Source organism: Biomphalaria glabrata, chromosome 15 (assembly GCF_947242115.1).
Source record: "Biomphalaria glabrata chromosome 15, xgBioGlab47.1, whole genome shotgun sequence".
NCBI lineage: Eukaryota > Metazoa > Mollusca > Gastropoda > Planorbidae > Biomphalaria > Biomphalaria glabrata.
Genome location: NC_074725.1, coordinates 26,869,497 through 26,890,207, shown reverse-complemented (window position 1 = coordinate 26,890,207; position 20,711 = coordinate 26,869,497). Strand labels below are relative to the sequence as shown.

At 38.2% G+C, this 20,711-nt stretch overlaps 2 protein-coding genes across 5 annotated transcripts in view; both read left to right on the top strand.

Annotated features, from left to right (window-relative positions):
• The window catches only part of LOC106055591 (dystonin-like), a 79,059-nt gene extending 76,993 nt beyond the window's left edge, over window positions 1-2,066 (top strand). For all 4 annotated transcript variants that reach the window (XM_056012350.1, XM_013211898.2, XM_013211900.2 and 1 more), the window contains one exon: window positions 738-2,066. In XM_056012350.1, the coding sequence (XP_055868325.1) occupies window positions 738-1,001 (264 nt within the window). In that variant the 3' untranslated portion in view covers window positions 1,002-2,066. The remainder of the gene's footprint in view (window positions 1-737) is intronic.
• A 4,500-nt stretch (window positions 2,067-6,566) lies between these two features.
• LOC106055596 (uncharacterized) lies at window positions 6,567-12,010 on the top strand. The gene is made up of 2 exons (XM_013211909.2): window positions 6,567-6,723; window positions 11,008-12,010. Exons 1-2 carry the CDS (start codon window positions 6,666-6,668, stop codon window positions 11,877-11,879), a joined length of 930 nt encoding a protein of 309 aa, XP_013067363.2. The 5' UTR covers window positions 6,567-6,665; the 3' UTR covers window positions 11,880-12,010.
• The last annotated feature ends 8,701 nt before the right edge of the window (window positions 12,011-20,711 follow it).

Here is a 20,711-nt window from a genome sequence, read left to right as displayed (position 1 = left end):
GGGCATTATGTCTTGCAATTTTTATTAAGTGTATATTGTAAGTGAAGTATCTCCTTTCAGACCTTGCAATCTATGGGGGCAGATGATGTTTGCTGATCTTTTTCTATGGCCCATGGTGTGTGACTGGCATTCCCTTTACTTTCCAAATGTATATGAGGTACTCATTAGAATTGTGAAGACTCACCAGCATCCTTAAAATCCTGAATTTCAAAATCTCACTCTTCACAGAGATTCAATCTTGAAATCCTTTGGTCCATAAGCCAAGCACTTCCATGTCCCGCATTCAATGTAATCTGATTGTTAAATGTTCTTTGATATTAAATCCCTAAAACAATTGCTTATATTTTAGCTAAATAAACACCAAAGTTTCTTCACGTTAAATTAAGCTGTCCTTCTTTTTTTTTTCAATTGCTTTAAATTTGTTTAATAGAAATTTTGAGCACAAGTTTTCCAGATAACTGAGACTTTATGTATGTTTTGTTGTTGTTTTTTTCATTTGCTAATATAAATTCCACAACCTTGTTGGGAATAGCTTAATATTGCTAGGATGTAAGGATATTATAACTAATCCTTCATTATAATGCAACCTAAAACTTGAAAAGCAAAATCAGAATACCTATCTGTAATACTAATACTAATTTTAAATAGTCCTTCAGCTTACTAACCACAATCAATCATTTTTAGATCCCTAACATTAAAAATAAGCAAAACATTATAATCCCTTCTTTGTGTTCTAGGTTTCATTTGCTGATGCTATTAAAGCTGGACTGTTGTCACGTGACTCTGGAGAATATATCAACAATGTCACTGGGGAACACATTGGGGTCCATGATGCCATCATGAAAGGTTTCATCAAAGCCAGGGTCGTGACTGACCCCACCAAGCTAGAGATCAATCCAGAGAACCAGATTGTTGTGGAGAAGCTGAGCAGTGCCAAATCTAAACTCTTGCGAGGCATGAAGGCTATCAAAGCATTCAAGCAATTAGGAATTCAGAAATAATGTCTGATATTCTATTCTTGATATTTTATATAGACTGGTAATACTGACAACTGCTTTGAGTTTTTAAATTTTATAAATGCCGTGTTGTTAATTTTCTAATCTATCAAAGATCTGATATATTTATTTAATATATCTAATCAATATTTTTGTCAAGTGCAGGGGAGGTAATGTAATAACCACATAGACTTTCTATAAGGTTTGAAAATATGTTAGTTGCTTCTCTTACAACACATAGTCGTCTGCTGAAATACATACACTTTATGCACTGCCATGACATAGAATAATCCTAGAGGTCTCCACAATAAATAAACATTGTAGAAATGAGATTTGCTTAATAGGTTTTTAGGACTTCACAAGTAAAGTAGTCTTGATCTGTGATTTATTCAGCGTCGTAATCCTACACATCTCTAATCACCCTCTGAAAAATAGTTGACAAGATGATATATTAGTTGCCATTAGTGATCATTTTATTTTGAAAATCATATTTAATCCTGTGATTGATTCATACTGTATATACAAAATTCATCATATTCAAATTTATACTTTTCACTTTAATACCTTTTTGGTAATCTCATTCAGATATATATATATATATGTTTTATGCTTAAAAATAATATTTAAAAAAACAAAAAACATTTCATCCAAGTTTTATTATTACCTCAACAAATTTTCTTTTCTATTTTCATTCCAATAATTGTATAACGTTTTAAAAAATAGTAAGTCTATATTTATTTATTTATTTTCTAAATAATGTTATTGAAAATGGATGGCTGCCTGGTCGTGCGGTTTGTGCACTGGACTGTCGTTTGGATTTATCAATGGTCCCAGGTTCAAACCCTGATGGCTCCCATCCCCCGTTGTCCTGCAGGAGGTTCAGACTAGGAAGTAAACTATCCGAAACATGTAAAACATTTTACAAACAAACATTTCAAACATTTTTCAAGTTTATTACATTTTACTGTGAACAAAATGTATTTTAGAATTTCTGGCATTAGAAATAAATAATATATACATATATTAGGCTTCTATCTTAAACAAATTAAAACTATACCTTTTTCAAACTGATCAACTTGTGTTGTTTAATAAGCTATTATATGTTTTTATTTCAACTGTTATGTTTGTTTTTTTTAATTCAACTATTCTTTGACTAAAATATCCAAATAAAATATTGATTTAAATCTCATTCTTCTAAACTATACCATGCTTTTAGATAGAAGTATTGTTATCAATAAGTGGATTGTTATGATAGAAAAAGTGTATGGAGCCTCAAAAAAAACATGACCTAGGTCCTCCGGTTACTTAAATCTGGCCCTGCATGGATGTATGGGGGATCAAGACACCTTTGTGCCTTACTCCTTGTCTCTAACCAGTGCTTGTGAATGCTACGTTTTGTATTTGGCATCAACATACCCTAATGAATACCATAAGTCTTAAATTACTACCTTAAGGCTCAACTTTTGATTTGATTTTTCCTCTGGAAATCTATAACAGTAACAAGAGAATGTTAAAAAAACTTTTTTTAAAGAAAAGCAAAGCTTATATTAAGTGTAATTGTATCAATTAGTTTGGATCAGTCATGTGATTTAATATGAAATAGATCTAAGTTAATAATAAATCTGTCGGCGCGCCATTAGAATTTTTACCAATTTTTTTTTTTTTTTTTTGCGCAATTTAATGCTTTTTGCGTTCTCCATATGCTATGATCCTATCACTTGTCTGGACCAGTTTTTTTTAAATACGCCAGTCAAAGATCTTCTCAAAGTTGTGACTTAATTCGTATTTCTCAGTCTATCGTGTCTCACATAAAAGAGGTAAATTTAGCACCAACGCTGTCGCTTGGGACTGTTAGGGAAGAAAATGGTAATCTTCTTGATGAGACAAACAGCATTACCTATATCTGAAACGTCATTCAGGTCAATGATAAGTCTAAGTCTGTGGGACGCGCAACGGACAAGGTCTGCTTTTGGATATTTTTCACGAATCCTAGTCTGAACTCTATTCTTAGTGCTACCCAGCACGGGGCAGCCATCGCAGCCTTCTCCTAGTAGTAGCCTATATTCATGTCCAGACTGTACTTAATGTATTCGCTGACAATGACACAGACTGGAACAAAACCAATCAATTCTTAAGTACGATCGCCATCAACAAATCCAATGCACAAACACATCTATTTAGTGCCTAAGATATCTGAAGTTTCATTACCAAAATACCAAGAAAACGCAGTTAATTCATGCTGCTGCCGCTCGTATAGTTGGGTATCTTGCTGCTGCCAATGTTCCGTCGATACAAATCAATGTTTTAACTCAGATGGCATGAGAAGAATCTTATATCTCTTCTATCACAAACTGGTGGACGTGTTTTACTTGCTATTTTATCGAGCGCTAACACTGACCGCAACTCCGCAAGACGTAAATACATTGACCAAGACGACTGCACTCTTCAATCTTGTTCAAAGAAACTTTCACATTTATCAAACCGAAAGACAGCTTGCAAGAATTTTTCCTAAAAAAATATCATATTCTAGGCCTTTACTAAATATAAATAATGATAACTATAATAGTGTGCAAGTGAAAACAAATCGTCACGACTAACATGCTGTAGAATATTGAATTGCAAGTCTATAATCAAGCGCACATAATTACAATAATAGCTCATCCTTATTAACTTTATTTTAGTGGAAGCACTACATGTTAAGTTGCTTCCTAACAGAAGTTAATTGATTTGAAGGTGTATAAAGTGGCTTAAAATTGGCTACTAAGGACGTTCCGAGAAAGAAATATTTTCTTGGAATCTGAGCGCACTATTTATACTTGTTAGAAAAAATTGCTTCAACTAAGTCTATTAATAAGGAGACAGCATTGGCCAATACAACGGGGGATGTTTGAGGTACATATAGCGCACGCATGTCTTAAGATCATCTTCATGTTCAGTAAGAAGCCTTGCCGCGAACGTTTTTAATTTTTTTTCACACAAAGGTCGTCAACATAGCGAAGTTAAACACTTAAGAGAATTTTGACAATTCTGACTAGAAAATTTTGACCATTCTGACTAGAAAATTTTGACCATTCTGACTAGAGAATTTTGACCATTCTGACTAGAAAATTTTGACCATTCTGACTAGAAAATTTTGACCATTCTGACTTCTGAACATTCAAAAATAATCACGTTTTGAAATGTCTTCTTCAAAAATTTTTTAATCGATATTTTTGCAGACGCCGCACACAAAAAGCTAAACATTTTAAAGGATTCTTATTAGTAGAAGATAAGAAGTCTTTATCTTACAATATTTTAACTTTTTAAACATTGATAATGTCATTCCACTGGGTTAATATTCAAAATTCGATTGATAACTAAAATGAACAGACAACTTTTAATTATACCCCTGTTAAATAATTTAAATTGCTTCACTCTTTCCCCATTGGTCAGGGCGTCGCGCCCTTATGAGAGAACGTCGGGCCCCCAACCACAGCTTGAGGAACGCTGCAGTAGTTCATGCAAGCTTGTAATGGGCTTGTTGTCCTCAGGTCATCCTCATCTTTAGAAAGGCGTCTTGTAGTGGAATTGTTGTCCTCAGGTCATCCTCATCTTTAGAAAGGCGTCTTGTAGTGGGATTGTTGTCCTCAGGTCATCCTCATCTTTAGAAAAGCGTCTTGTAGTGGGCTTGTTGTCCTCAAATCATCCTCATCTTTAGAAAAGCGTATTGTAGTGGGCTTGTTCTGTTCACGCAAAAAACGTCAATATTACGGTGTTTCGTTAGTCGAGAGAAATTGGTTTGTACTGCCGTAAAAAAACGAGTACACTCTAGAATCACGTTCTTGAAGAGGGATTAATTAAATCTTGCTGCTAACGTAGAAAAGTTATAGGCTACTCGGACGATAAAACATCACATAATTAATACTTTAATTTGTCTTAAAATTGAGTAATAAAGTCTTTTTCGCCTAATTAATACTAAAATATAAAATCTCCATGGACTCCTTCAGTCGCAAAGCGACTATGGATCATCTCGGTGAGATGAATGCATGGGCATTAGCTGTGGTCGGAACGATGTCGCCCACACATCAGTTCCCCCCTCTCCACGCAGCTGATGTACCCAAAGGAACGGCAGTGCGATACAGTTTGGGGACAGCGGCGTCGCAGGTTCTGCCAGAGTGTAGCACTGGGTGCTGCAAACTGCCTTAGGGTCGCCAGCTCCTGATTTTCCCTCAGGGTTGACTCCCGAAGCTATTTCCATGATTGGGTATAGCTGCAAGGCAACAGAGGTTTGAATTCAGAGTTTTCCTTCTCCTAGGTGGGTAGCCAGCCAAGGCTAACGAGCCCCTCCTGCCCGAAGCTTACTGGTTAAGGCGCATTTGCCCCTTCTCCTGTTAGTGAGAACAGTTCCGCCGGACTAAATATCTGAGCCACACGTGAAAAACTACAATGCAAATACAAACAATGTTTGTTCTTTTTAAAAAAAATGGATTGCGTCCCCCTTGATATCACGTAATTTTTTTTTTGACATTTTTACCAAAGAAAATAAAAATAAATAGATTATAGCTTTTATATAGTGCTACTTTCATGCTTATAGCATGCTCAGAGCGCTATGGTTGAAAATCGTTTGTGGACCAGTGCGGGGGGGGGGGGAGGTGGTATATGGGAGAAGGTATTCCGTGCAGCTTTTAGGCGCTCAGTAAACATAACTCTGCTCAAGTCGGGTGTAGAACCTCGAGCCCCCTTCATAGCTAGCCAAGCCAAGCTAAGTTCAAGCGTACTTGGCCTCTCTACCACTCTTCCTGCAAATATATTCCAAAAGGCCTTAAAAAATATGGATAGATCTAGATTAGTAGGCCAACAGTAGATATGCCTAGACATATTTTATATCTTGAGATCTATTTATTTTTTAATCTGATATTTTTTATTTGCCAATATTCAATTTTACCATTCGGGCATTTATTTTCTAGTTTTTGCAAATATTATTTTCATTTTTCCATTCGGGTGTCACCCCCCTGATGGGTGTCAACCGGTGCGGACCGCACCCCCACGTGACGCCACTGCTTATATAAAATATATCTTATAAATAAATCTTATAAAATACAGACGTTACTTCAAAAAAGATCAGGATGAGGTATAGGCGTTTCCCCTAGGTCCATCTAGTCATGCATGTTAAACAATGACTTAAATTCTGCCAAGTCATTGGTTTTCAGCGCTGGCCACGCCGGCTTGTAGAAGAAAGAATCTATGCTAACCTTTTTTTTATTTCGAACTTTGAAGAAAGGGTAAGAAGAAGGAAAAAAACACTTTTCGCTGCTCTAGATCTAGGCTTTAGAAAATGTTCAAAATGGCCTTGGTTTAAATCTCAAATTTCTAGACGTAGATTTTATCATGTAAAAGATGTGGTTTTAAGATGAAGAAATTCTCGTTGGTTTTCTTGGAATGGCATTTAGTCTCGTCCTTTCGCTCTCGTCTGCGCACATCGGTGGAAAGAAAAAAAAGAGCGAGATCGGGTTAAAGTGATACGCGCTGCCACCGTCCCCCTTTTTGATGTTTCGGCAGACGTCTCCAAAGAAAAAAAGAAAAAAAAAAAGAAAACAACAGAGTTTATAAAAAAGATTGCACATTCTTAACAACGAGACAAACGTTATCAAGCATTTTTGTTTTCGTGTCTCAGTAGTGTATTGCAATAACATGCTGCTACAATTATTATGTGCTTCTTCGCTTCTCGTTTTGACTAATATAACGAATGGTAAGACTTAGTGTAGAGTCGAAATGGACTTTAGAATTTATTTATTTAATTTTTTTTTTATTTTTTTTGGATTAGGAAATGGGCCCATACGTTTTTTTTAAAGTTATTCTTTTTTTTTTTTGTTGTTTGGATAAAAATTAGATGATCATTTAATCAAAATTCGTCTTCAAGATCCATGAGCCATTCCACAGCTGCGAATGCCTTGGAGAGGCCAGTAGCGTAGCAAGGTACCCGAGGGCCCGGGTTCAAGGAAATTTTGGAGACCCCCCCCCCCCCTCAAGACAAATTTAATGTGCGGCAAAATAAAAAAATCAGTAGTCTGAATATTTACCAAAAGACATTCAAATGCATGTAGTTTTAATTCGGTTCCTGTGGGCCCCAATCGGTCACTAGCCATGCGCCCAATCTCAATTAAAGCCAAACTTTCCATGGTTGGTAAGTCACAGGCTTTGGCCCAATCATGGTCGTGGGCCCGGGTTCATTCAGCCCATTCGCGCCTTGGATGCTACGCCACTGTTCGTACACCAACAGGAACAGGGCCAACCTTAGGCATAGGCAAACTAGGCAGCCGTTTAGGGTCTCCGATTGGTGCATGGGTGCCTCGCACAGGACTCAAGAAAATGTTTCGAATAAAAATTGCGAAACATGGATCAAATCTCGTGCATAGCAGAACTCTGTGGCTCTATGTCTACTAGCCTCGTTCTCAACATAGCAGAACTCTGTGGCTCTATGTCTAATAGCCTCGTTCTCAACATAGCAGAACTCTGTGGCTCTATGTTTACCAGCCTCGTTCTCAACATAGCAGAACTCTGTGGCTCTGTGTCTGCTAGCCTCGTTCTCAACATAGCAGAACTCTGTGGCTCTGTGTCTGCTAGCCTCGTTCTCAACATAGCAGAACTCTGTGGCTCTATGTCTACTAGCCTCGTTCTCAACATAGCAGAACTCTGTGGCTCTGTGTCTGCTAGCCTCGTTCTCAACATAGCAGAACTCTGTGGCTCTGTGTCTGCTAGCCTCGTTCTCAACATAGCAGAACTCTGTGGCTCTATGTCTAATAGCCTCGTCCTCAACATAGCAGAACTCTGTGGCTCTGTGTCTACTAGCCTCGTTCTCAACATAGCAGAACTCTGTGGCTCTATGTCTACTAGCCTCGTTCTCAACATAGCAGAACTCTGTGGCTCTGTGTCTGCTAGCCTCGTTCTCAACATAGCAGAACTATGTGGCTCTATGTCTACTAGCCTCGTTCTCAACATAGCAGAACTCTGTGGCTCTATGTTTACCAGCCTCGTTCTCAACATAGCAGAACTCTGTGGCTCTGTGTTTACCAGCCTCGTTCTCAACATAGCAGAACTCTGTGGCTCTGTGTCTGCTAGCCTCGTTCTCAACATAGCAGAACTCTGTGGCTCTATGTCTAATAGCCTCGTTCTCAACATAGCAGAACCCTGTGGCTCTATGTCTACTAGCCTCGTTCTCAACATAGCAGAACTCTGTGGCTCTGTGTCTGCTAGCCTCGTTCTCAACATAGCAGAACTCTGTGGCTCTGTGTCTGCTAGCCTCGTTCTCAACATAGCAGAACTCTGTGGCTCTATGTCTAATAGCCTCGTTCTCAACATAGCAGAACTCTGTGGCTCTGTGTCTACTAGCCTCGTTCTCAACATAGCAGAACTCTGTGGCTCTATGTTTACCAGCCTCGTTCTCAACATAGCAGAACTCTGTGGCTCTGTGTCTGCTAGCCTCGTTCTCAACATAGCAGAACTCTGTGGCTCTGTGTCTGCTAGCCTCGTTCTCAACATAGCAGAACTCTGTGGCTCTATGTCTACTAGCCTCGTTCTCAACATAGCAGAACTCTGTGGCTCTGTGTCTGCTAGCCTCGTTCTCAACATAGCAGAACTCTGTGGCTCTATGTCTAATAGCCTCGTTCTCAACATAGCAGAACTCTGTGGCTCTGTGTCTACTAGCCTCGTTCTCAACATAGCAGAACTCTGTGGCTCTATGTCTACTAGCCTCGTTCTCAACATAGCAGAACTCTGTGGCTCTGTGTCTACTAGCCTAGCTCTAAGTCTGTACTATGATTTAAGGTTTATTCGGGAATTTTTAGAGCTACTTGTTAGACTACGTATGTTTTTCCTTTTGGTTAAATGTTATTTCGGTCTTAATTTTTTGCTTTTCTATTTCATTCGGGGCCACACTATTCACTTCACCTAGGTCCTCCCTATTGGCTTCGTCTAGGGCCTACAATTTAGCCCATGCCGGCCCTTCTGCCAATCGCCTTGATGCCGCCACTGCAGAGTGCGTTGCTCGTGACTGAAGGGATAAAGATTTATTCCCTGTTTGCCGATTGATTTCCTCTTATAAACTAATTGGCAGTAGAGAAATTACACATTTAGTGTACAAGACATTAACTTAACTTAATAATATTGTTATAACCCTGCCTTATACACCGCTATCCAAGTGCAGAAGATGGGCTCTATCTTGGGCATTGTTCGAAATTGCACTGATAATGAATATTGACAATAGAGAGACTGAATTCCCACATTAAACGAAACGATACTGAAGGCGGATTTGTCTGTGTGTTTAGTAAGATATTATATAGCTGTTGTTTTATCCTTGTCGTTGAGATGCATGTAATTACATCGGTGTCAGAAGTGGGTTCTCTGGCGACTCAAAGGAAGGAAGGTATGATCATCAATGGCTTTTCCTGCTTTTAAACTGTTAGACCAACTTTTAATGTAAGAACTAAAGCAAGAGCGTCCGGACTGAGGTCTAACGCTTGGTAACAGCAAGCAGACGCCCACGTGCATTTTCCTTTTTTAAAATGCAACCTGGTATCATAAACGAAATGAAGGAACAAATGATGAATTGATGAAGAAATAGATCCTGAAGCCTATGGGTACAATTGGGTCGCATGTGAGTACACTGGAAGGCCAAAATAGACTCGTTGATCTAGCCGTTACCTAAGCACGATGGCGGCTGTACAAGCAGATACGACGGAGGTACCTGTGTGTGTGGGGGGGGGTGTTACGCTGTCTGTTACTGTGTTGCTTACAAGTGTAAGAATGTGTTTTTCAAGATATGAAACGTATAAACGATTGCTGAGACGACCTCGGCGATAAGTACCGACTTGAAAAGAAAAAAAAATGTAGATGAAGAAACAAGAGATGAGATGTACAATGTGATTGAAATGTTGCTACTGCAATAGCAATTATTACACAACAAACATCCAAATTTAATGGATAAAAAACTTTTGTTCTTCCCCATAACAAATATGCCACCAAAACCACGTCGGAAAAAAAACGACCACTGCGCTAAAAACGCGTCGCCAAAACGTCCTGATTCGAACACATGTAATGAGTTTTGAACCCTAATTTTTTTTTCTCAATCGCCTTTTCCCAACTTTTTCTCTATTTCCGATGTTTCTATTGTATTGAGAGTTTCGGGCCTATAAGTCTTTTACAAAATGTACTTTAACACAAAATTAAAAATAATAGGCCAGTTTCATTGCTTTTTCTATCCCAGGGAAAATATAAGCGGTTGTATTAGAAATGTAGTTCAGGCCATAGTCCATGGTTAAGGCCTAATTAATTCATGTTTAAATATTGATCAACAAGTAGCTTCTAAACCAATAATACCAATTTTTCCCTAGTTAAAACGGTTAAATTTCACCATACGGTTTAAAAACCATCTTTTGACCAAATAAGATCTGCTACAAAAAAAAAGTCCCAATCCTGCCCTCCGGAGGGCCGGCACTAGGCCACTGAAACCTAAAAGGCCGCAGTGGACCCCGCACTTTCATAGGCCCCGCGATAATTCTAGGTGTAAATTATTAAATTAAACAATTATAACTGAGTGTCCTGGAATTCCGAATATAGGCCTATATGTAAAAAAATAATATATAAAAAACAAATTTAAATCCTGGAAATTCCCTGAAATTATTAAAATATATGATCTATATCGGAAACAGAATGTTGACTACACTACACGCAAGGCTCGTAAAGTAAATTAATGTGATCGTGATTGTGTACTTAAGAAGAATGAATGCAATAACGAATTTAATATCTAATACAAAACTTTAATTTTCACTTATTATCCTCATCCCTAGCCAGACTAGCCCCGCGCAATCCGTTTCGCATAGGGCCCCGCAATTGTTAGGACCGGGCCCTGTCCCTCCGACGCGACTTTTTAGCTTTGTTTAAGCAATTAATTATTTTTTTTATATATTTTGTACCGCATAGACAACCTACCTTGTTTTATTGTTTAATCAATTTTTTAAAAAAATCTATCCACCAGGCGCTAAACTTGTTCTAGAGAGTGATAACAAGGTTATTTACCCTGTGGCCACCAAGAAACTAAACCTTCGATGTTCTGTTAAAAAGGGAAACTGGGGTCTACGAGAACATGGCTCCGACACCAAAAACAACTCCCAAGAGCTCGGAGCCACTTCCGTTTCTTCCGAAGAGCTGTTCGAACATCTCATGTCCATCGTCATCACGGAGGGCAAGAGGCAGACCATCGCCAGTGTCACCGGATGTGACAAGCCAGTTATAGAGCGTGCTTTTGAAGGCGTTGTTACCGCAGTGGGTAATGCAGAGAACTCTTCCGAACTGGAGGAAATGGGCCACCTAACCTTGACCTGGGATAGACCTTTGCTTAAAGATGCTGATAATTTTACATGTGAAGCTTTCGCACTGAACCCTGATAAGGCTTCCGCTTCTTTGAGTGTGTCGTTAGAAATAACAGCTGTTGAGCCCAACCTCTCTGATCTCCTGGACTACATTTCTTCAAATGACAGGCAGGTCGAGTTACTGAAGCAAAACTGGACCTTTTTACAAGAAACGTTCAACAGCGTTCAGGCCATTATTTTACAACTTCAGGGCAAGACAAACGATTTTGATACAGCACTGGCCGGGCTAAAAAGCCAAAACATTCAAAGCGGAACTTTCGAATGCAGAGATGTTACGATTAAGTTTGCTAGACCTTTTGATTTCCCGCCCAAAATTTTCTCCTCGTTTATAGATCTGAATTTTGAAAGCAACTACGCAGTTCAATACACCATTAACTATGTTTCAGTCAATGAGACACATTTCACAGTTAGATGCACCCTTGGACGATATAGCCAATATATCAATGCCAAAATTGAGTGGATTGCTATTGATGTGTAGTAGTTACTTTATAGTTACTTTTATAAATACATGACTAGTACAATTAAGTTGATAAATATTCGGTAAAAAGAGATTTACGTCATAGTTACTTCTATAAATGCATGATTAAAAAACGTATTTCTTCAGTAAAATGTTTCATTTTCTTTCATTTATTCTAAGATGATCCATTAATAATCAGTTTTTGGTGGTTTCTTTTTGAGATATGAGATATCTGTATACGCACACGCGTATACCCGAGACCAATTGTCATAGAGGGCCTGAACACTTATCTGCAACGTCACAACCTGTGGGCAGTTTAGACCAATAGCTCGTTGCCACGTCACAAGTCTGTACGATGTGTTGCAACGAGCTATTGGTCTAAACTGCCCACAGGCTGTGACGTTGCAGGTCAGTGTTGAGGCCTTCTATAACGGATGGTCTCGGTATACCCAGCACAAAATAGTGCATCCCGCACCCTTATATACCCAACATGTGCAAAGCGTGATTTGCCGTAAATTTGTCACAATTGATGACTGGTTTATAAAAAGACAAAGAGACAAAGACATATTACTTAATTTGAACCAAGTAGAAAACATAGGAGATATAGAAGTACAAGAAAAGGGAATCCAAAAACTATTAGCCAACATCAAACCTAATAAAGCATCTGGACCTGATGGTATTCCAGCTAGATTACTCAAATAACTAAGCAATGAGCTGGCACCAGTGTTCAAAATACTCTTTCAGGCATCTCTTAACCAGGGCAGAGTACCAAGGGACTGGAAAGAAGCTAATGTCACCCCTCTAATTAAAAAAAAAAAAGAAAAATCTGACCCAGGAAACTACAGACCAGTATCACTTACCAGTATCACATGTAAAATCCTAGAACACATAATATGTAGTAACATCGTAAACCACGTAGACAAACATAATGTCCTTACTCCATACCAACATGGCTTTAGGACATATAGATCATGTGAAATACAACTAATAGGACTAATTGATGATTTTTCAAAAGGTTTAGATAACAGTGAGCAAATAAATGCTATCTTACTAGATTTTTCCAAAGCTTTTGACAAAGTTCACCACCATAGTTTGCTTAAAAAATTAAAATATTTTGACATTGATGGTTCAATTGCATCATTGGATTAAAGATTTTCTGATAGGGAGAGAACAAACTGTAATAATAAATGGCTCTAAATCAACACCGATAACAGTAAACTCGGGCGTACCTCAAGGAACAGTCTTAGGTCCACAACTATTTTTAATTTACATAAACGATTTACCAAATTACATTAGTTCAGGAACAAAAGTCAGATTTTTCGCAGACGATTGCATAATATATTGAACAATAAAAACAACACAAGATACAGAAATTTTACAAAGAGAATTAGATGAATTACAGAAATGGGAATCAAATTGGAGCCTGTCTTTCCACTGAGAAAAATGTCAGTTATTAAAAGTAACAAAAAAACTAAAACATATTAATTCCACTTATCTTATTCATGGCAAACCAGTAACACAGACTAAAAACGCAAAATACCTAGGTGTTATAATAAATGAAAAACTATAAAAAAAAAAATCAAACAAAGCATTAAGGTTTATTAAAAGAAATTTCTATAAGTTAAATAAGAACATAAAACTAAAATGTTATTTAACCTTGGTTAGGCGAATAAAAGAATATGCAAAATCTGCATGGGACCCCTCAACTCAAGATAACATTAAGAAACTGGAACAGACACAAAATAGAGCAGTGAGATTCATAACAAACAAATATTCACATTTAACTCCTTTAGTAAAATCACTAAATTTAGAAAGCCTTAAGGACAGAAGACTCAATAGTAAAGTAGCAATCATACATAAAACACTGAACCATAATCTTCAAATACAAAAACAAAATTTAATTTAAAAAAATTACTCAGAAAGACACAAAGATAAAGGCACATTCCTTGTTCCATATTCTAGGACAAATTTGTACAAATGCTCCTTCTTCCCTAGTGCTATTAGAGCATGGAATGGGTTGCCTGAGCTGGCCAGGAAAACCAGTGACTTGGCAGAATTTAAGTCATTGGTTAATATGCATGACTGAATGCATGACGCGTAGGACGTAATCATCTTTTTTGAAGTAACGTCTGTATTATATAAGATAAGATAAGATATTCTCTGCCGCATCGGTACTATTTGTTTTCTTGAGGTTTAGAATGAGATGCTCATTAAGCTTTCCGATGTACAGTTCACAACCACACAGCGAACTCTAGGAGGCGTCAAGACCCACCGCTATGTCCATCGTTTCCGTTATGCTATATTTATGAGTAAAATAAATGTTGTAAACCCCGCACAGCTGCCATTCGTCTGTGAAACGTGTATAGCCCGCGGGTTATATGCACGGAAATACGGTAATATTATCGCTAAAATCCCTAATGAAGTTAGGAAAAGCCATTAAATAAAAGATGGTGGTTGTGAAACTGTTGAAATAATGAGGGGAAAAATAAAGCCTTAATGCGATTTACAGCATGCATGGCTCTAAGACATGCATGATTTACATATACGAAGCAACGCTTGATGGCAACATGACAGTACCAAATAGGGATGTTCTACAGAAGAATGATGTGGACCGACTAATGCGCTGGGCAGGACACTTATCCCGCTGGGGAACAACCTTATACAAAGAAGTACACATAGAAGTACATGGGGTCAGAAAGAGACAAGGTGGATATCTCCTACAAAGGTCGCCTATCCATTTGAGAGACATCTGCTAATATGTTTATGTTATTTTCATAGACATAAATAAATATAGACTGGAAAAAGGAAACAACTTCATGTAACTTGAAAACATGTATACCTATTGTTGTTGGATTTCCGAATTCTGAAAAGTTGCATGATCTTCAGTCTTAGAGATTAAACAAAACTACACTGCCTTCCTATTTATAATAAAGTACACAAAATTGAAAGTCATAAATTTTCTTTTCATAGAACTCTTATATCGGCCAGTCTATATTTATTTATGCCTATGTTTACTTTATTCTTTGTTGCTGTTGTTTTGTGGAAAATGCTTGAAAGGATGTGACGTAATACTAATGGCTATGTCTTTTATTCCGAAGATCAAAGATGAGTGCTGTGGCTGCAGTGTTTCACATAACACATTTGCAACCTGCACATTTTACGGTTGTCCGCCGGAGGTCAATAAAAGTTTTCCTCTTCTGCGCTTGTGAAAGCTCCTCAACTCTCTCTCTTAGAGACCATCTGCTGCAAGCTACTTTCCTATATACTCAATACATGGGCGCCCGCATGGGGATGCAAGGTGGTGCACATGCACCCTGGATTCTGAGTAGCCAAATTCTAGCCAATTTTTCAAACCATCAAATCAATAAACTTAAAAGTAGGAACTTAAAAAATAGTACTTTCACAACTTTCACTGTAGTACAGTTGTAAGTGTTGTAATAGACTAGCCTTTGCTTATCAGGAATTGATGGCCGGACATGTACGTGCACACCTCTAGATTCTGAGTAGCCAAATTCTAGCCAATTTTATTTTTTTGCATCATCAAATCAATTAACTTCAAAGTAGAATCTAAAAAAAAATAGTACTTTAACTGTAGTACAGTTGGCTTATCAGGAATTAATGGCCGTGCACCCCTCTAGATTCTGAGTAGCCAATTTTTTTCACACCTTGAAATCAATTAACTTTTTCTAAGTACTAACTTAACAAGTGGAGCTTCCGCTGAAGTACATTTGTAAGGATAAGCTATTATTGTATTAATCTGGAATAGGCTTATCAGGGGCTAATGACTTATAGTGTATAGTACGATTCATTAAAGGATTGCAATTTTTTTGTACCATAAAAAGTGTTAACTATTCTATGGCACGTGACGATTTGTTTTCATTTGCACAAAATTATATTATTTTATTTAGTTAAGGCCTAGAATTGGATAAATGGTGTTTGTTTGTTTGTTTGTACCTGGAGGAGAAGTTCTTGGCAGCTGCCTTTCGATATGATAATTGTAAAAGTTTCTTTGAACAAGAGCGAAGCGTGCAGTCATCTTGGTAAATGTAAACCTATTCAAGTCTTGAGGAATTGCGGTTGGAATTAGCGATTGATAAAGTAAAAGGCATAGACATAAATAAATATAGACTGGCCGATTAAAGAGTTTTATGAAACGAAACTTAGCGACTTGCAATTTTGTGTACTTTATTATACAGCATTTATGAGCAGTATAGTTTTGTTTAATCTCTAAGACTGAAGATCATTCAACTTTACAGAATTCGGAAATCCGACAAGTTACATGAAGTTATTTCCTTTTTCCAGTCTATATTTATTTATGTCTAAGGTAGCAGGTTAAACATGTCCACCAGTTTAAGAAGGCAGAGGATTTAAGAAAGCTCTTCACCGTCGTCCGAGTCAAAACTTTGATTTGCATCAACGAAGCACTGGCACTGAAACTGAAACTGCAGATATCTCAGGCACTGAGCAGATGTCTTTGGACGTTCGGTTTGTTGATTGCGACTGTATTTGAGAAGCCTTCGTAGGTTTTGTCCCTGTCATTATCAGCAGATAAATTATGTTCAGTCTAGACATCGAGAAACTACTCGGCCAATGTTACGATGGCTGTCCCGTTATGCCTTGCATTCAGAAATGTGCTCAGGCAAGGATTCTTAAAGTAAAGATCCAAAAGCAGCGTTTGTCCATTGCGCGTCTCACATAAATGACACAGACTTAACCTTGTTACAATGACCTAAATGACACAAATTTAACCTTATTAACAATGACATGAATGACGTTTCAGATATACGTAGTGCTGTTGGTGTCATCAAGAAGACTACCTATTTTTTTCCGTAACAGTCCCATTTTTTTTTTGTGAGACACGAATGGACTGACCAATACGAGCCCAGTCACAACTTTGAAAAGATCTTTGACTGTTTGGCGGATCTTAAAATAACGGCTGCGAGTGAAACCAAACTAACTGCGCATGTATAGTAAGTGCCTGATCCTCACGTGTTTCTGGTTTGTCTTTTCATTGTCGTCAATTATTCATCTGTTCTTTAACCAGTTTCTCGGATGTTTCAATCTCACAAGCACATCAGCCACTGGCGGATCCAGGGGGAGGGGGCGGTAGGCGACCCCCCCCCCCGAAGGGGGGGCGGACGAATTTTAGTATAGAATTCACACAATTTGTATACGAATTCATTACTTATGTTAATAATATATACTAATTATTTATATTTCAACCTATTTTTAGATTATTTCGCCCCCCCCTCTAGTATGTTGGCCGATTTGGTGGGGTCGGGAGGGGCGATGGTATCAATCCCGCCCCCCCCCCATAAACTTTCGAGTGGGGGGGCTGTCCAATTTCTTTGTAGAAATCACAGCTTGCTAACAGAATCAATTAAATATCTATGTGATTAAAACTTGTTATTGATATTTTAACCGATCTTTGTATTATGTCGTTTCCTGTTTGCCAATTTATCTCTACTGCCCTTCCCACCTAAACCTTTTAAGGGGGGGGGCGGTCCTACTTTAATGGAGAAATCATAGTTTGTGAACCAAATTAGTTGAATTAATATATAGATTTATATTATGTCGCTCGCCTTCTTGTATCTTGGCCGTTTCGGTGAGGTTGGGGGAGGGGGAAATTCCATGTACTGCCCTTCCCACTCTAGCCCTCTGAGTGGGGGGGGGCGATCCTATTTTTATGGAGAATCATAGTTTGTAAACAAAATTAGTTGAATATCTATATAATATAAACTACATATTGATATATGGACTCATTGTATATTATGTCGTACCACACTCTAATCTCAAATTTTATCATTAGTAAAATTTAAATGAAAAAGGGTTGTAACAGGTGGGAGGGGCGATTCATGCAATCGCCTTTCCCCCATCGGACAAACCAATACTTTTTCTTTTTGTATTACAGTTAGGAAATTACTAAATTATATATAATAAATTAAATTCTTATATCGAGTCGCCACACCCCTATTCTTTAATGCCAAATGCAATCTTTAGCAGAAATTATTAAAGAAGCGAGGATTAATCGTTTTCACTCTACCGCCCCTCCCATTTCCAGACAGAGTTTATGTAATTTCACATGAATTTATCATAACTATTTTAAGAAAGACTTTGCATTCAAAAAATTAGAATTCAAACAAAATTTTTCAGTATAAGAGTCACGATTGAGATGAGTTCTAAACCCAAATCATTTTTTCATAGTCGCCTTTTTCTAACCTTTACTCAATCTGATATTTTTCTAGTTAAATAAATTTGGGACTATAACTCACAATTTATACTTTTATTGAATATTATTTATCGAATAATTTTTTTTCGGCGGAGATCCTGAAAGCCAAAATCTAAATATGTGGGGTATCTTATCTTTTCAAGGAAGAAATCGGATTTTTTGCAATGTATTAATTAAGGGCCTATAAATTCATATTAGAATAATTTTCAAGTACAACATTATTCAAAAGGTCCTTTTTTAATAGTATGAATAATGAGTTTTAGGTCAGGAGAATACGTTTCTTCTGTGAAGTATGCAAGAAAACTCTTTTGGCGGCGGGGCTTCGCCCCGAACTCCATTGATGAATAATGAGCTGTAGACGTCAGGAGAATGCGTTACTGCAATGAATAATGCAAGAAAACACTTTTGGCGTCGGGGCTTCGCCCCGAACTCCATTGATAAATAATGAGTTGTAAATGTCAGGAGAATGCGTTTCTACAGTGAAGAATGCAAGAAAACGCTTTTGGCGGCGGGGCTTCGCCCCGAACTCCATTGATGAATAATGAGCTGTAAATGTCAGGAGAATATTTTTCTGCAGTGAAAAAGCAAGAAAACGCTTTTGTCGTCGGGGCTTCGCCCCGAACCCCACTTGAAAACCTTATAGCTATGCCCCAGTTGTTTTGTTTTTCACCAAAGGTTGAGAAATGCTGCTTTTAAAAAAATTCTCATATATATATATATACGCACGTTTATGCATAGGGTTAGGGTTTACTGGGCATTAGGGTTAGGGTTTGGAAAAAAATTGCCCCCCCCCCCCCAACTCAAAAGTTCTGGATCCGCCAGTGACATCAGCACTATCACTGACTCATTAAAAACCCAACTTGACCATGCTGACAAAAAACCTCAGGGATGGCATCTTAAGTAAGGCGAGACTGCTGGTAGACTAACTTCAGGGATGGCATCTTAAGTAAGGCGAGACTGCTGGTAGACTAACTTGATATTCAGTTGGTGTTGCCGAAAAACAGCATCTATCAAATGTTTGGATTTTGGGAGCTATTACAGAATAAGACTTTTCATTCCGTCATTTGATTGGTTAGCTACTTCATGAACGTCTCGCTTCTCAAGCATTAATAAATTCAGTCTAACCAGTTTTCGCCCGCATCATAAAATGATGCAAGAACTGGATCGTAAAGAAGAATCTTAGTATTCGTGCACGATAAGCACCCATCGCCAGCTTTTGCGACGAGAAGCAATTCATTAATAAAGTTATTCACAGTTTCGGCATCCACAGTCAACGTTTGCAATTTTTGTTTGATCGATCGTAGAGAGGCTGCACGGATCAACTTAACAACGTGTACAGTAAATACTTTGTTCACATGTTTCAGATTTTATTTAATCTACATAAGTATTTACAGTGCACTTAATATCGCATATGGAGGGGGCACCAGTTCTTTTCTTTAATATTCTCCGTACCAAGAAATTTGAAGCTACTACTTTGAGCCGTAGGTGGTAATTTGCACCCGGAGGATTCCAGCTACCCGTCGTCTCAGCGTGGCGCCTCCGTGGAAACTTCTAGAAGTGGAACTAGATAGGCTAAGTACGAGTAGCGAACCAGGTCCTTACGACATTCCCTGGGTGAGCTTTTGTTTTTTGTTTTTTATCTCACTCAGGGTAGGGATGGAACAAATAGCCCGCACCCCAGTCCAAAAAGTCCGCCACACCGTTCAACTAAGGGGGCCGTCATCAGTGTCCCGTTAGCTGGAGTGGCGGTCCTTACACGCAACAGTGGTGGTTACATTATAGGAATATGAGGTAAACTCCCCATAGTTAGCGCTGTTCTCGGCCACTTATAGCAAGTGGGGCCCAGGAACGGGGATGGCCACTCATGCCCAGTTATTATGGCTGTCACTGCTGGGAGCCCTCAGACAGGACAGGGGTGATAATGGCGCAACAAGCCGATTCCCTACTGGACTTCATCGAAGATAACTTGCACCCCCCTACAAAAAACCCTACGGACGCCCATGGTCCATGCCATTTTGCTAGTGATAGCGATAGCAAAGACAAACAGACACAAACACTCTTTTGTTCCCCTGGCAATCAAATCATTAAATAAGAACAATCTGGTATAAACTTTGTCACATGTAAATTATGAGTGCGTCTGGTGTGAATGTACACTTTGGTTTCTTATAGTTATAATGTTTTTTGTTTGGTGTAATGCACAAATTGTAAGACAAATTTCCTTACGGATAATAAAGATTATTATTATGTTAGAAATGAACGAGTAGTCATTCTCTGGCGCTGCCAGGGTCGAGTTTCGCTAAAGAGAAACAAAATTCATCGTAGTCCCTTTAACAGTTTCCACTGAGGAATTTTCTGGTGATGTGGCAGGTCTGCAGCAGTACCGCCTTCTGACAGGCAACGAAGATGTTCCTAGGAATGTTAAGGGCCTTGAAGGTGTCTGTGAGGTCAGTTGTTATTATCCCCTCGGTTGATATAACAATGGGGTATATTGTTATTTTGGACAATTTCCATAGACGCTTAATCTCCAAGCCTAGGTTCCCATATTTTCTTTGTTTTTCTATCTCAGTTTTTCTTAAATTATGAGACAGTGGTACGGCGATATCGATAATGGTAGCGGTTTTTTC

Coding starts and splice junctions, on each gene's coding strand:
- LOC106055596 (XM_013211909.2), top strand. CDS start 6,666: ATGCTGCTACAATTATTATGTGCTTCTTCGCTTCTCGTTTTGACTAAT. Junction 6,724..11,007: donor TTTGACTAATATAACGAATG/GTAAGACTTAGT, acceptor TCTATCCACCAG/GCGCTAAACTTGTTCTAGAG.